The sequence below is a fragment of the Pteropus alecto genome, unplaced genomic scaffold (genome assembly GCF_000325575.1).
Source record: "Pteropus alecto unplaced genomic scaffold, ASM32557v1 scaffold61, whole genome shotgun sequence".
Classification (NCBI taxonomy): domain Eukaryota; kingdom Metazoa; phylum Chordata; class Mammalia; order Chiroptera; family Pteropodidae; genus Pteropus; species Pteropus alecto.
The window spans coordinates 14231041-14245640 of record NW_006434835.1 but is presented as its reverse complement, the minus strand read 5'-3'; the positions used below and the strand labels follow the sequence as shown (position 1 = coordinate 14245640).

At 36.0% G+C, this 14600-nt stretch overlaps 1 protein-coding gene across 1 annotated transcript in view; it reads left to right on the top strand.

The window, feature by feature from the left end:
* ITSN2 (intersectin 2) overlaps positions 1-14600 on the top strand; it is a 113555-nt gene that overhangs the window by 82393 nt on the left and 16562 nt on the right. The window contains 6 exon segments of the mRNA XM_025045670.1: positions 241-286; positions 369-490; positions 2879-2975; positions 3441-3632; positions 14548-14597; positions 14599-14600. The exon segment at positions 14599-14600 is cut by the window's right edge and continues 70 nt beyond it. Coding sequence (XP_024901438.1) covers positions 241-286; positions 369-490; positions 2879-2975; positions 3441-3632; positions 14548-14597; positions 14599-14600 — 509 coding nt within the window.

Genomic DNA, 14600 nt, shown 5'->3' with positions numbered 1-14600 from the left:
TGCTGAGTCAATGGATGCCACCATCAGCCTCTTATATATATTATATTCTGTTAGACTAGATCTCTTCATAAGTGTTGGATTCTTAACTAAATTTGGTTAATGTAAGATTAATTGTCATTTTGCTCTTCATTTAAGGAAACAAGAATCTTGGGAATTAGAAATCTCTAATTCTTAATAACCTTTGTACTTTTATATTTGGATTGTTAGAAAGTGATAAAAAAGTATATCTTTTCCTTACAGAATTTCGGGAGTGCTAACAAATCTGGAACTTCAAACAAGAAACCTGGTATGTATAATAATGAATTGGAAATATTACTAAAGTGTTTAATAGTTTTGAATTCATAGTTTCTTGTTTTTCTTCTTTTCAGAGATTGCTCAAGTAACTTCAGCATATGTGGCTTCCGGTTCTGAACAACTTAGCCTTGCACCAGGGCAGTTAATATTAATTCTAAAGAAAAATACAAGTGGGTGGTGGCAAGGGGAGTTACAGGTAATAATCTTTAAGCAATGTTTATTAATTTTATTATAAAACTAATGCATGCCCATTAAAATTAATAAAAATTTTAAATCACCTATAATCATAGCACTCGGAGGTAACAGTATTAACGTTTTAGTGTATGTTTCTGTCTAGTCTTTTCCCTATTCATCTTAGCACAGTTGAATTAATGTTGTAAATAACAATATGAAGAATAATTTCCTCTGAAGATATCATTGTTTTCCAGTCATATCCACTTTAATAAACTACAGGTCACTTGAAGGAAAGCATAGCATCATCTTTGCCTGGAATAACCCCAGCCTTGCAGTATAGCCTTTAGGAGAAAAAAACATGATCCAGGCTATGTACTGAGAAAATACTCCCCACTGGACTGTCCCCCCATGGTCTTATGTTTTTGAAACATCAATGCAGAGAAAGGAAGTGCAGGCATAAATGAGCTTGGTTTTTTTTTTTTTTTTTTTTTTCCTAAAATGTTAACAGAGATATTTCATATATTTTGATATAGGAAGTTCTTTTCTCTCCACAAAAATATCTTTACTAATAAAAACTAAAGAGCATTTTAGGATTAAAAGATGATGAGAGGTACAATAGCTGTATTTTTATGTAAGATTAATTATGATTTTAATAAGGAGGTTAAACATAGCTTCATTCTTGCAAATTGGTCTTAACAATTCCTAAAGAACGGTAGATATTCAAAATTCAATATCTTCTTGAGTAACCTCCTGAAATTCCACCTTCTGATTTGCTTTGAAGATTAACCCAACCAAGTGGAAAACATGGCTCTGCACAAATTTTATATCTGATCTCTTGATTAATTGATTAGTTATTAACAAAGCCCCAAGAGGTGTTTACTATGGGCTATACCATTTTAAGTGTTGACTTTAACTTAGAACTCTAGAAAAGCCTTTTTATTTTATAGATATAATTTGCATGAAATATGCAGAGAGATCTCAGTCTGAAAGGCCTCCAAATAGACTTCTACAAATAGCATTTTCAGCAGCACTCTGAGTCTTTCAGTTGTTTAATATTGACCCGGAAGGCCAGTGCAGAATTCATTAAGACCACTCTTACTTCTGACATTGATTTTAAGTTTGAAAATCCCCAGGACCACTCTCAAATTCAGTAATTTGCTAGAAGGACTCACAGGACTCACTGAAAGCTACAGTAGTCCCCGCCTTATCTGCGGAAGATATGTTCTCAGACCCCCAGTGGATGCCTGAAACTGCAGATGGTAATGAACCCTACAGATACTATGTTTTTCTCCTGTACATACACATCTATGATAGTGTTCAATTTGTAAATTAGGCATAGTAAGAAATTAACAACAATAACTGACAATAAAATAGAAGTTATACTATAATAAAAGTTATGTGAATATAGCCTCTCTCAAAATCTTATTGTATTGTACTCACCTTTTCACTTAAAGGAACCACTTTATAGCTTCTCTTTGGCATATCCAAATCGCCAGCACCACCACTCTTGCGCTTTGGGGCCGTTATGAAGTAAATAAGGATTACTTGAACACAAACACTGTAATACCTGATAGTCGATATGATAATGTAGGTAGCTACTAAGCGACTTACAGGCAGGTAGTATATAAAGCATGGATACACTGAACGAAAGGATGACTCATGCCTCTGATAGGACAGAGCGGGATGGTGTGCGATTCATCACGCTACTCAGAACAGCGCGTAACTCAAAACTTATGAATTGCTTATTTCTGGAATTTTTTATTCAATATTTTTGAATTGCAGTTGACTGTGGTAACTGAAACTGTGGAAAGCAAAACCATGGATTAAGGGGGACTACTATATTATACTCGTGGTTAACAGTTTATTACAGCAAAAGGTTTTAGATTAAAATTAGCTAAGGGAAAGGATGTATGGTGCAGGTCAGAAGATCAGAAGGGTTGCAGACACAGAGCTTCCAACTGCCCTCTCCCAGTGTAGTCATAGACAACATTAACTCTTCCTGACAGTAGCACCCACAGAGTATTGCCAAGCAAAGAAGCTCACTTGAACCATTGTGTCCAGAGTTTTTATTGGGGCTCTATCACATAGACATGGTTGGCTGCCTCTATAGCTGAATTCTCCAGAGTCTCTCCAGAGGTTGAGTTTATACTACATGACCCAGCATACCCACCATAAATCACATTGTTAGACTGTCTGGCATGGTCAGGGCCCCCAGGTAAACTAAGACACTCATTGGTCAGGACATTCCAAAGGTCAAGAGATTACCTCTTAGGAGCTGAAGGCAAAAGCCAGACCATTTTTTGTGCAAGGTAAAATTCTTTACTATGCTGGCAGCATTTTTCTCACTTTTAGTTTATGTCTCAATAATTGGTTTAATCTCATCTTTCATATTCTTTGTGCTAATTTACAGGCCAGAGGAAAAAAACGGCAAAAAGGATGGTTTCCTGCCAGCCATGTTAAACTTTTGGGTCCAAGTAGTGAAAGAACTACACCTGCCTTTCATCCTGGTATGAAATGGGTTAACTTGAATTTCATCTTAGAAAAATTTTGTTAAAGCTCACCAACTTCTTAGATTAACTAACTGAAAAATATTAAAAAATTGTTCTTTTCTTACTTCTGCCTAAAAGATGTTACAATGAGAACTTTTTTTCTAAGAAATTCTGTAGAAGCAGCCAATTCTTCAGTGGTACTTGAACCACTTCACTCCTTAGGATTTTTCCAAGTGGAATTACTATACAATCATACTTAAAGTGAAAGCATTTCATTGGATTTTTAACTGTAGTTTGGAAATTCTTGTTTTTGTAAAATGGAGTGGGCAAAGAGGGTGGGAGAGAGCAACTGAAAGGAAATTTTAGGCTAATTTTCACATTTAATTTTAGAGTAATTTAAGTCCTAGGGGAATTTTAACATGTGATCCTTGTAGGAATAATCAATTTGTTAAACTCAGTATTCTTTTGTTCTTTTTCTGGTAGTGTGTCAGGTGATTGCTATGTATGACTATGTAGCGAATAATGAGGATGAGCTAAATTTCTCCAAAGGACAACTTATCAATGTTTTGAACAAAGATGATCCTGACTGGTGGCAAGGAGAAATCAATGGGGTGACTGGTCTCTTCCCTTCAAACTACGTTAAGATGACGACAGATTCAGATCCAAGTCAACAGTGTGAGTAATATCAAATTATTTACCTCTCGACAAGTGCAAGAGCTTTAATATGCAGCACTGCATTTATTACTGTTCTGGATCAAATATTAAACTTAGCACTCTTAGTAATTGTGTATTAATGTTTAAAGTAAAAAGATGCAAAGAGAAACTTCACAAGATCAGATGTTATACTGCTTTATTTTAAATACTTTTTTACTAGCTTCAGACCTTACTATTGGACTTTATCTGAAATTTTTATAATTTTATGGGTTCTTTGATATAAAAGTGGTCTATACTGTAACTTCCTTTTACCATCATCCCTTTTCAGCATCCAGTGATCTTTTTGAGCTTCATAAAGTATAGCTAGTAATTGCCCTATTTACCTATTAAAAGTTACCCTTTTAGTGTGTAGGTGCTATTAATTTTGCCACCTTCCCATTTATTTCCCACATATTTACACATTATCCAGGTTAAAAGAAAATTTAAAACCTGTTTAAATTGTTTTCAAAACTCTTATTAGGTGATTTTTTAAATAGATACCTGATACCACAAGATATATGTAAATCAAGGTCTATATCACTGTTTTTAGATCAAGAGTCCAGATCTCAAAGTGTGATATTTGGTATTAATAAAATTTCCTCAAGTCTTTCTTATATTTGACAATAAACATACATTAATAATAAATTAAAGAATAAATAGTACTTGGAAATAGTTTTTTCCTTTATAAAATGGATGTCACTTTACACTTTTGATTTTGTTTTAACAAAATATATCATGATTTATATTTTGATCATTCTCTTGAAATTACCTACAAGATTTAGCCTTTCATTTTAATTTAGTTTCTGAGAACATATAAATGGTAACTCAGTCAAAGCTGAGATATGATTCAGTGCAACTATTATGAATTTATTTTATACTATAATTTTGCAATATTTGTTATTTTCACTTCGGTGCTTCATCCTTAGAGAAGACTTTCCTTTTGATAAAGCAACTGAATTTCCCATTTTGGAGGTGGGAGGAGTCTAGTTTTTATGGTTTGAACATTCCTAAAAATATCTCCGGGTTTAGGAGAAGTGGTAAAGAAAATTTTATAACAATTTGGGTTACCTAAATGAATGACCATCTTAAGCTCTGCTGGATAGCTTGGCAATTTTTAGTGCTCACCAGTTTATCTTATTAATTAGAAATGCCTACAGAGCCTTTCTTGGACCTGAGAAAGGAAGATACTTTTCATACGTACTGGGTCTGGAAGATTTTTGGCTTTGGCTAGTGATTCCTGGAGGCATTCCAGGATGTCAGTACATTGACTTTGGTAGTGTCTATGATGTAAAGTGATGGTTTTCCAGGTGTGGTTTTTTCGTTATCTTGTGTTCCAGTGGTGGAACACTTTTTTCCAGTTAAGTCTTCTATAATAAGGGATGTAAATAACAAATAAAAACTGTTTTAAAGCAAAAACAGTTAGGCATGTCTGAGTCAGTAAAAACCAGCTAAATTTTAGATTACCATTTGTGTTTCTTGGGCCCTTTTAGGTATTATTTTCATGTTGTTATGTGATTAGGATACAGTCATGCACTGCATAACATGTTTGTCAACAACTGACTGCATATATAATAACAGTGGTATACCACACAGCTTAGATTTGTGTAGTAGACTATGCCATCTAGGTTAGTGTAAGTACACTCTATGATGTTCACACAACAAAATTGCCTAATGATGCATTTCTCAGAATGTATTCCCATTGTTAAGTAGTGCAAGACTGTAATTTTTAAAGGTTGGGAATAGTAATAATTCAAATTTGTTTAGTTGATGGTTCATGTAATTAGTCAAATTTTTTCTCACCCACTTAATTTGCTTTATGTTCATTTTATTCCTCATTTTTCTTTTTATAGGACCCAATGTTGTCTTCCAGTGTGAAAGCACCCCAGAGACCCACTATCCAAGTTTGACTGTAGCGTGGAGGCAGGGCAGGCAGCCCTGATCAAATATCTCCTACACAATTCATTAACTTCGTTTGAATGTTAGAGCCACTTGTGATTATTTCTTTGTGTTTCTAATTTACAGTTAAAATTTATTTGTAACAAGTTAAAGGATAGTGGGTCTTTGTGTGGCTTTCCCTGCTGTTCACTCTGGCATCCTTTAGCATTTTTCTTTTTTTTTTAATTTGGTAATTGTAGGTCATTAGCATGCACATTGAGTTTGCCCTTACATGGTGGGAATTCAAACACACAAAGACCCACTATTTGCACAAACTATTCTCGCTGGTTTGGAATGGGCTGCCATGCTTTATAATGTAATTGCAACATGTATATTCATTATAGAATTCAGATAAAATTTGCTTATGTTTTGCTATTATGTTTGATCTAATCCTAATCACAGTGAGCTCTTAATTGGTTCAATATGTGATTTGTCCCAAATATGCACTATTTACTCTGTTATTTTCTAATATGCCACTATTCAGTATTTAAATTTGCTAAAGGCCAAGAACTGGAAGTAACTTTTTCTCTATTTTCTGTGTATTTTGGGGTGGGAGCAATAACACTTTGGGGAGCTTTTCTTATCTTATAAAAGAGGAAAATGGCCTGCCCCATCACTATGTGTGGAATGGGATATGTTTCATCTGTTTCAGCTGCCCAGGAGTGAGCATTGTACTATGGCAGTTCCCTTGGGATCTTTATGTACTCTGGGCTAATGAAGATACTGCATCATGTCTTGCGGCAATTAGTTGTTACTTTTTTCATTGATAACCTAAAAATGTATTATTTTTGAGGAATGAGAGGCTCCTGTCATTGTCCATGAGATATGTAACCGTCCCTAGCTTAGACAGAGCATTTATATCTATAATACATTTTAAAGTCAAAATATATGTTATCTATTTTAATTAAGTGACCACATGATGTCCCAGGTCACAAAAGGACACTGGTTGACATTCTTTTTAATGTATTTAGTAAAGGTCATAAGGAGCCCTTGAAGAGTTTAAATGTCCCTGAAGCAGGTATGCAGGCTCTGTCTAGTCAGCAATGAATTCGAGTGCGAGCTGGCATTCCTCTGTGTCTGTGGAGCTGCCTTGAGGCTAGAAGACTGACTTTGCCTTCCGGAATTCTCTGACTAGTATCTGTTCTTCAACTTCATTGGCTACTTTGACATAGGATTTTACTTCTTTTTCTTGTATGGAAAACACTTTAAGGATAATAAACTTTATTATAAACTAGTAAATTGGAGAGTACTTAGCTGAAACAAAAGGAATTTTAGTGGACAGTATTAAACCATATTTGAAAATGAGAAGTTTATGCAATTTAAAATGTTTACAAACTGCAGTGCAATCTACTGTTTATGAATGTCCAAGTATTATCAGGAAAAGTGTACATACAATCAGAGTCTTATTTCCTCACAGAGTTCTTTAAGAAGAGTGAAATATGTTTTTATATCTCTGAGTTTGTTAGAGGCATATTTTGTGCAATATTTATGTTAATGTGCCTATACATGATGAATGAATGATTTCAGTCATACATTGCCTAAATCATAACTTTATGACACTTGAGAAGGAATCAACAGCTTAGTTAGAACTTCACAAAGTTTAAGTGTCTGTGTTCCAAAATATTTCACATCTTTTGGGATGTGTGGTGATTCGTACGTGTGCTCCCTGGGCTAGGGATTTGTAGTAATTAGACTGCCTCAATTTTTAGCATTTGGCATCATCATGATACTTTTATAAAATATGACTTTAATAGGAAAGCAATAATATCATTTTACAGGTGGAATAACAGATTTGCCTGCAGTCACTAAAGGAGGCAGTACAAAGATTGAGTCCTTGTGGATTCAACACATCTTCTAAATTATACAGATTCCTTGGTCTTGCCTTTTGTGTTCTGAACCTTCTGCTTTTGCACCCTTTGGTTGGGTTCACATTAAGAACAGTTACTTTAAGTCCATTTTAAACCCTGAGGTTAAAACCAGTGCTAATAAGCCACATGATTTGGTGTAACATTTTCTCTATATATTTTTTTGCATTTGGACTTATCTAATACACTGATAAATTATTTCAAAGCTATTTTTATAGCTCACGTCATTTCACTTTTACACAGATAAGTATAGATTATTCAGAATGACATTCTGGTAGAGCTTAGCATCCATAATCAATTTGAAAATAATGTATTTATCAGGTACCTGTGGACTAAATCACATAATGGCATATTTATGATGAATGTTAGTCTGGAAAACATATTTACTGTCTTTACTGAAATACCTCTCTTTGTGTAGGTATTTTGTCATATATTTGAGAGAAAGCTGAAGGAAATAGTATGGCATATAATAATAATTTGTCCTGAAAAGTGCATGCAGTCCTTTGCAATACCTCGTATTCTGCCATGTATTTGCTCTCTTCCTCCTCATTCAGTATAGGAGGCAGCTTTCACTTCACGTAGAAAGCAACATGAGAAGGAAAGTTTAGCATGAAAATAGAGTTTTAAAATGGGAACATAACTGAGTAAATCTGAACTCTATAGAAGGTAAAATTTATTTTAAAATTATAATGTGTGATAATCATTTTTAAAATATGTGATTAAATCTGATGGGTTTTCCTGCAATTAAAAAATCAGTTCTAAAACCAAAGCTGAGTTTTTAGAAAATACGAAAATTTAAATCAACCCTACTCATTGTAGAGTTTCCTCTAAAACTTTTGAGTTGTTTTAAAGTAATAGAACTATTTTAAAATGTAACTGATATTTTAGTGTTTTAAACTACAATGTGAATACTGATAGTTTAAAATAAAATGAGGAAAGGAAAAGTAGAGAAAGAAATGTCAATTCCAGTCCAAAGCTTTATTTGCCAAATTTTCTTAGAATTAATTTTACCAAGTTACAAGTTCTTGTAAATAGAATCTATGGAAATACTGAGAGACTTTTGCCTATAGTGGCATTGTTGGATGCTGCTGTGATGCTACTGTAATGTAATAAATTATTAAATTGTTGCAAAGTGCTGTTTTTTGCCTTAAATTTTTATTTTGTGTGTCTTGGAAACTATAGTATTAAAGGTATTGAGATTGTGCAAATGCTGGGCACGCTTGGCATGAGGTAATCTGTTGTTATTTTTACAAAATTGTAATATAACTATGCAAGTGTGGTTATTAAAAGGACACAAACTACATTACTTGTATTGCGTATTTCTTTGGAAGCATCCTTTAACACATTTTTAATTTTTTATATGTAGTTATGATTGAATTTCTTTATAATTTCTCTTTTTCCTTAATGTAGTCTCTGTGTGCGGATCAGCTAATTGTTTTATATCAGTGGGGACAAAAGAAATTTTTAAGTGGCCAACATTGAAGTACTTTAATCCAAGATAATGACATGTATCTCAAGAGCAAAAGAAATTTTGATTTGAAAGTAAAAGAAAATATGATCTAGGATAATAGTAGACTACAATGTTACTTATAATTTTACTCCAACTTTTTTCTAAAAAGATTGGAAAGAACTTACAAGTTAATAGCCATTGCAGATGTAGTTAAGACATTTTTAGTACACAAAATAAAAGTTTATATAAAAGAAACAGCAGTGAATACTTGGGGCACCAGAGATAAGCAGAGTTTTACAGTTAAGTAACCAAATTGCTGGTTTCACTTTGAAAAAATATGGATCAAAATCCAGCCTATCCATCAATGTCTGGCATATACAATCTCTCTCCAAAAAACCTTTACTCATCCCTGGAAAGTCATTCAACTAACATGTACTAAGTATTTGCATAAGGCCAAGCAGTGTACTAGGTGCTGGGAATATGAAAATGAGTGTCAGATGGTCCTAGCCTCAGGTAGTACTTAGCTCTGTGAGGAGATCAGATATATAAGCAGATAATTATAAAACAGCATGCTAAGCCCAGTGATAGATATGTACTGAGCACCAAGAGAGTACCGAGAAGGAATACCTAATTCAACCATGTATTAGTGAATTAGAGAAGATCTCCTAGAAGAGGCAGCTACTAGATCCATAGGATAAGCAGGAGTAAGCCAGACTGAAGGGTGGGATGGTGGAAGGATGATGATGCAAGCAGCATGGGTGCAGGAGGAGAGATGTGATTACAAGCAGTTTGTTATTGCTAGAGGGAAGTACAAAGCCAGGAGCAGTGAGAGTTGAGGCTTAGAGGCCAGCCAGGAGCTAAATCAGATTCTCTAGCTTGGCTACTCATTGGAATCACTTGGGAAGCTTTAAAAGCTATTGCTGCTTGAGTCCTGATGTAAATGGCCTGGCCTTTTGAAGTGTAAGGCTTTAATCAAGACACCTAGATTTAAGGATTTAGTATCTCTAAATTCTGTAGTAAATCACTTAACCACCAAGCTTCAGATTCTCAATATATTTATACAATAAGGGTCAAAGTTGTTCGGAAGATTGATCAAAGGTTGTAAATTGTCATACACATGTTAGTAACAGTTAATGTTTATTAGAATTGAAAGTTCTATGTTGGGTGAACATGAAGAAACTACTGTTTTGTTACATCGCTTCATAATATTCTGTATTCTGAATAGCATATTAATTTCCTCAGTGATATAACTAGCAGATATCAGCTTGAACTAACTGCTTTCTGAAGGCCAAGTCTGTACTTCTGTCTATACTGGAAGGTCTTTGCTATCTTCTAGGCCTATGACATTTTACTGTAGGTTCAAAAATAAAACCAATAAAATTTTTCTGTATCCACTTGCATTTATCAACAGAGTTGCTTTTAGAGTTCTAGAATACTACTAGTTTCTAATAGCCAAATAATTTTTTTTCCTATGGTGGCAGCATTAGAATACAACATGAACTTCTTCCACTTTATGCTTGAATGAGCAACCTAATAACATGACAGTGAACTTGACAGGCATCAAAAAAGACAAGAGTCTAAAAAATTATTCAAGAATTATTTAAAATTTCAAAAACAAAATCACAAATATCTATGGCTTCATGGTGAGAGCATGATACTTGGTACAGAGTTTTTGCACTCAGTAAATATTTGCCAAGCAGATAAAAGGCTGTTCTTTTACAAAATAAAATTTTGTAATCCAGTAATTTTCTAGTGCCTTGATAAAACTTCAGTATTAAAGTCAGCCTTCAAAAAATGCACACAGTTTAGTCATCTGGGTTTACTGTTAAAATCTTGTCTTTTCACTGAGCTTAAACACAGGCTGAAAACCATTATGTGATAACTCTGGCTGCTTAATTTGGGCACACAGAGAATAGCATTGTGTGGTGGTATTGCTCTCCTCAGAATGGACAAGGACTTTTCTGAGACTTTATTACATAATCTGAACAAACCCTCTTTGTATAGTCATCACAAATTGTCTTTTGTCCTCCACCTTTTGAAATCTTTGCAGATCTCTCTCTTCTTTCTCAGCATCTCATTTGCTGCTGCTTCTTGCTTAAACTGTAACTTAGAGCAGTTGTTCCCAACTGTAGTGGGACAAGTTTTCATATCATTTTCTATAATTTGTCTCTCAGTCTCCACATCCTAACACAAGTGTTGGAGGTCTTGTGGCCTGGCCCACCATTGATTATTTTTTGGGAACGTTGACCTGAAAATAAACATCTCTCATTTTTACTTTCCTATTCTCCTTGTCTACCAGAAGGAACTTATATCAATGTACTATCTCCCACAGCTCAGGATTTATCCTCATAGCACATTCTATAAGTACTTGTTAAAGACATACTCCATGTCAGACACTGGGGATATAGAAGATTATAAGACAAAAATTCCTGCCCTCTTGGAGCTGACTAGTGAGTAGGGTAAGACAAAACAAACAAAACGAATAAGTGTATAGTGTCTTAGAAAAATAAAACGGGTCAGGAAAAGAGTTCTGGGGAGAAAGGGTGGATCCAAAGGGATTTTGGTTTTAAACAGGCTCTTCAGGTAGTCTCCCTGAAATGGTGATAATGTGTGAGCAAAGACTTGAGGGACGTGAGGTATATGTGGAGGAAGCCCAGCGGATATCTGGAAGGTCATTCTGGAAGAGAGACCAGCACATGCAAGAGCCTCAAGCAGGAACATGCCTGAGATGCTTGAGAACCACATGGAGGCCGGTGTGGCTAGAACAGAGGGAAGAACAAGAGAAGGAAGAAATGAGGACAGAAGGGAAACCAGGGAGATGGGAGAGACTGTTTAGGTTCTCATGGGCTGATCGTAAGAACGTTGGCTTTTGCTCGGAGTGAGAAGAACCCATTGAAGAAGGGTTTTAATCAAAGGAGTCACATGATCTGATATGTTTTAACAGGGTAGCTCTGGCTTGCTAGATTAAAGTAGGCTGGGGGTGGTCAGAAGCAAGGAGACCCATTAGGCTAGTGCAGTAATCCAGACAAAAGATGGTGGTGGCCTGGGTCACAGTGTTGGTGGTGGGCACGGTGAAAAGTGGTGAGATTATGGGTATATTCTGAAGATAGAGCCAACAGTTGGATTGAATGGGGGGGTGTGAAAAGAAGTATCAAGGATGTCTCCAAAGATCTCATCCTGAGCAACCAGAGAGATGAGGTTGCTGTTAACTGAGGTGGAATGTAATGGAGGAGGAGCAGGTTGGGGGATGATGATTAGAATTTTGGTCTTGGACATTTTATCTTCACTCACCTTTTAAATGTCTAAGTGGAGATACTGAGCAGGCACTGCTCAGAACATATGGTGAAATTCAAAGGAGATATTAAGGCTGGGGTATAAATTTGGGAGTGTGTAATAAGTATGTAAATGACACATAAAGCCCTGGGACTAGACAAGATCGCCAAGGATATATGTAAAGAAGAGAAAGGTTCCCAGGATTGAGCCTTAGGTTTCAGCATTAAGTCTGGAAGATGAGGAGGAACCAGAAAAGGAAACTGAGAAGGACTGACCAGTGAGGTAGGAGGATACGAGGCAACCTGATCACCTAGAAGCCCAATGAAGAAGGATTTTAAAGAGGAGGAGTGATCAACTGTCACGCATGCTAGTGATAGGTCAAGTAAAATGGGGTGCCTGCCGTTCGCTAAAGGAGGAAGCTCCCTTTAGCTTTCAGGAAGCTCTCCTTTAAACTAAAATATTTGAAAATAATTTTAATGTGTAATTTTCCAGATATATTCAGTAATTATTTCTATATAATATAGATTCTTTAGTATTTATTGAAATTGATTCTTTGGGTGTTTGAAAAATGTATATTATTTTGTGTATGTGTTCAGTTTTTAGGCCTGTTAATAGGATTCAAATCTTTCATAGTCTTACCCGCATATCAAACCCATGATTTCCTAGATATTTAACTCGAACATGAGTAAATTTAGAGGAAAATCTTGGTAAGTAATAGTAAAAGTGTAATGTGGATGTGGCGGAATGTAAATTATTGAAATTTATAAAATACTAGTGTAAGAGGTGGGGTAGCCTTAGACACTGTTCATATTGCTTCTATCAGTCGGCTGGCAATTCTGACACGTGACACTGGGTCGCATCACGACATGCAGCATTCTACCAGGTGTCAGGCCATCACGTTCAGCCTTGCTACACACAACCTAGTCAGACAGGTGTCTCTAATCAGTCGTTCCTACAGTTCTCCCTGGCAGAACAGAATAAAATAAAACCCACAAAAAGCTTGATGATTTTGAACATGACAGTGACACTATTTCTTCTTGGTAGCACCAAACCTGCCTTATTCAATTTTTTTTCTGTGGGAGTAACTTTTTTAAAGCTGTTGGCAACGTGTGCAGAAAATAGAACAGCCTTCTTCATTAGAACTATCTGTAAGCCCAAATCTGTATAAAATCTGTAAAAATTCAAGGGCAGTCAGAAAGAGAAACCTCCTTTAAAAGCCCAGTCTGATCCTTACATTTTCTGCCTCTGTGGCTTTGTCCATTTGTCCCCAGTGCTAGCCAAGCACTTTCTGTGCGGTACGTCTGCATCCTGTCCAAACGCTTCCCCCGTCCAGAAAGCCCCTGCTTCAAGCTGCCCCTTCTCCCTGCTGCCCTGCCCGCTGCTTGCTGCCTCATATTGTAGCTTGCTTGATACCTGCCAGCTTTTTCTTTCTGTCTGAGGAAGAGCTTCCTGAGGCATTTCCCCTCCCACTGAGCATAAGGCAAGCCCTCCGCTACTTACTGAATGATTCTGGAATTATGTCACTTCCTAGGTTGACGTCGGAGTTGCTCCGATGTGCCCGTAAATTGATCCAAACTGAATGCGATTCTTCTCACCCTAACACGAGACTGAGACTTCCCTCAAAGTCTCGTAGGGCTGCTGTGCATCCCAGATCAGCAGTTCTAGTGGGTTAAGGCTGTGATCTTGTTTGGAACTGCTGGGTCCTGGGAACTTTAGGTGTCCTAATGTAGCACTTTACTTTGAGAAACCTAGGGAAATGTTTCTCAAATATTTTTAACAGCTCACAGAAAGAAATATATTTTACATCCCCAAAAACATACCTAACTAAAAATTTTCACAGAATAACACTTACCAATGGTGTGCACATGATAGTTTCTTTTTTGTTGTTTGTTTAATGCTGGGCCCAACCCACATGTTAAAAAACTAAATTGATATAACAACCCACCAGTAGCTCATGACCAGCAATTTAAAAACCCTGATCTCAAGCATTTGATCCAGCCAATCATTTCAAGATCTTTGACAATGTCTTGAGATGATGAGAATAGCATGGATTCTTCGCAAGCTCAGCACAGTTCTGATCTCTGAAGCCATTTCTAAAAATCCTTAATTCTATCATTACATATTTAGAAGGGAGATTGGGACCTCTTCTAATTAGTTACAGGCTTTACTACTTCACTGCTTTCAAGCACTGAGTGTTTGGTCATTCAGCCAGTTATCCGTAGTGGGGTGCTGTTCACGGAAGTTCACCCTTTGGAAAGCTATGTAGCTCTTTCAAGGCACCGTTTATAAACCCAGCTCATCTGCTGATGTCTGTTTTCTACAAAGAAGACTAAAATAATATATATATTTTTAACTCTACCTTGTTTTTCCATAGGGTGTGCTGATCTCCAAACTCTGGACACCATGCAGCCGATCGAGGGGAAGGGG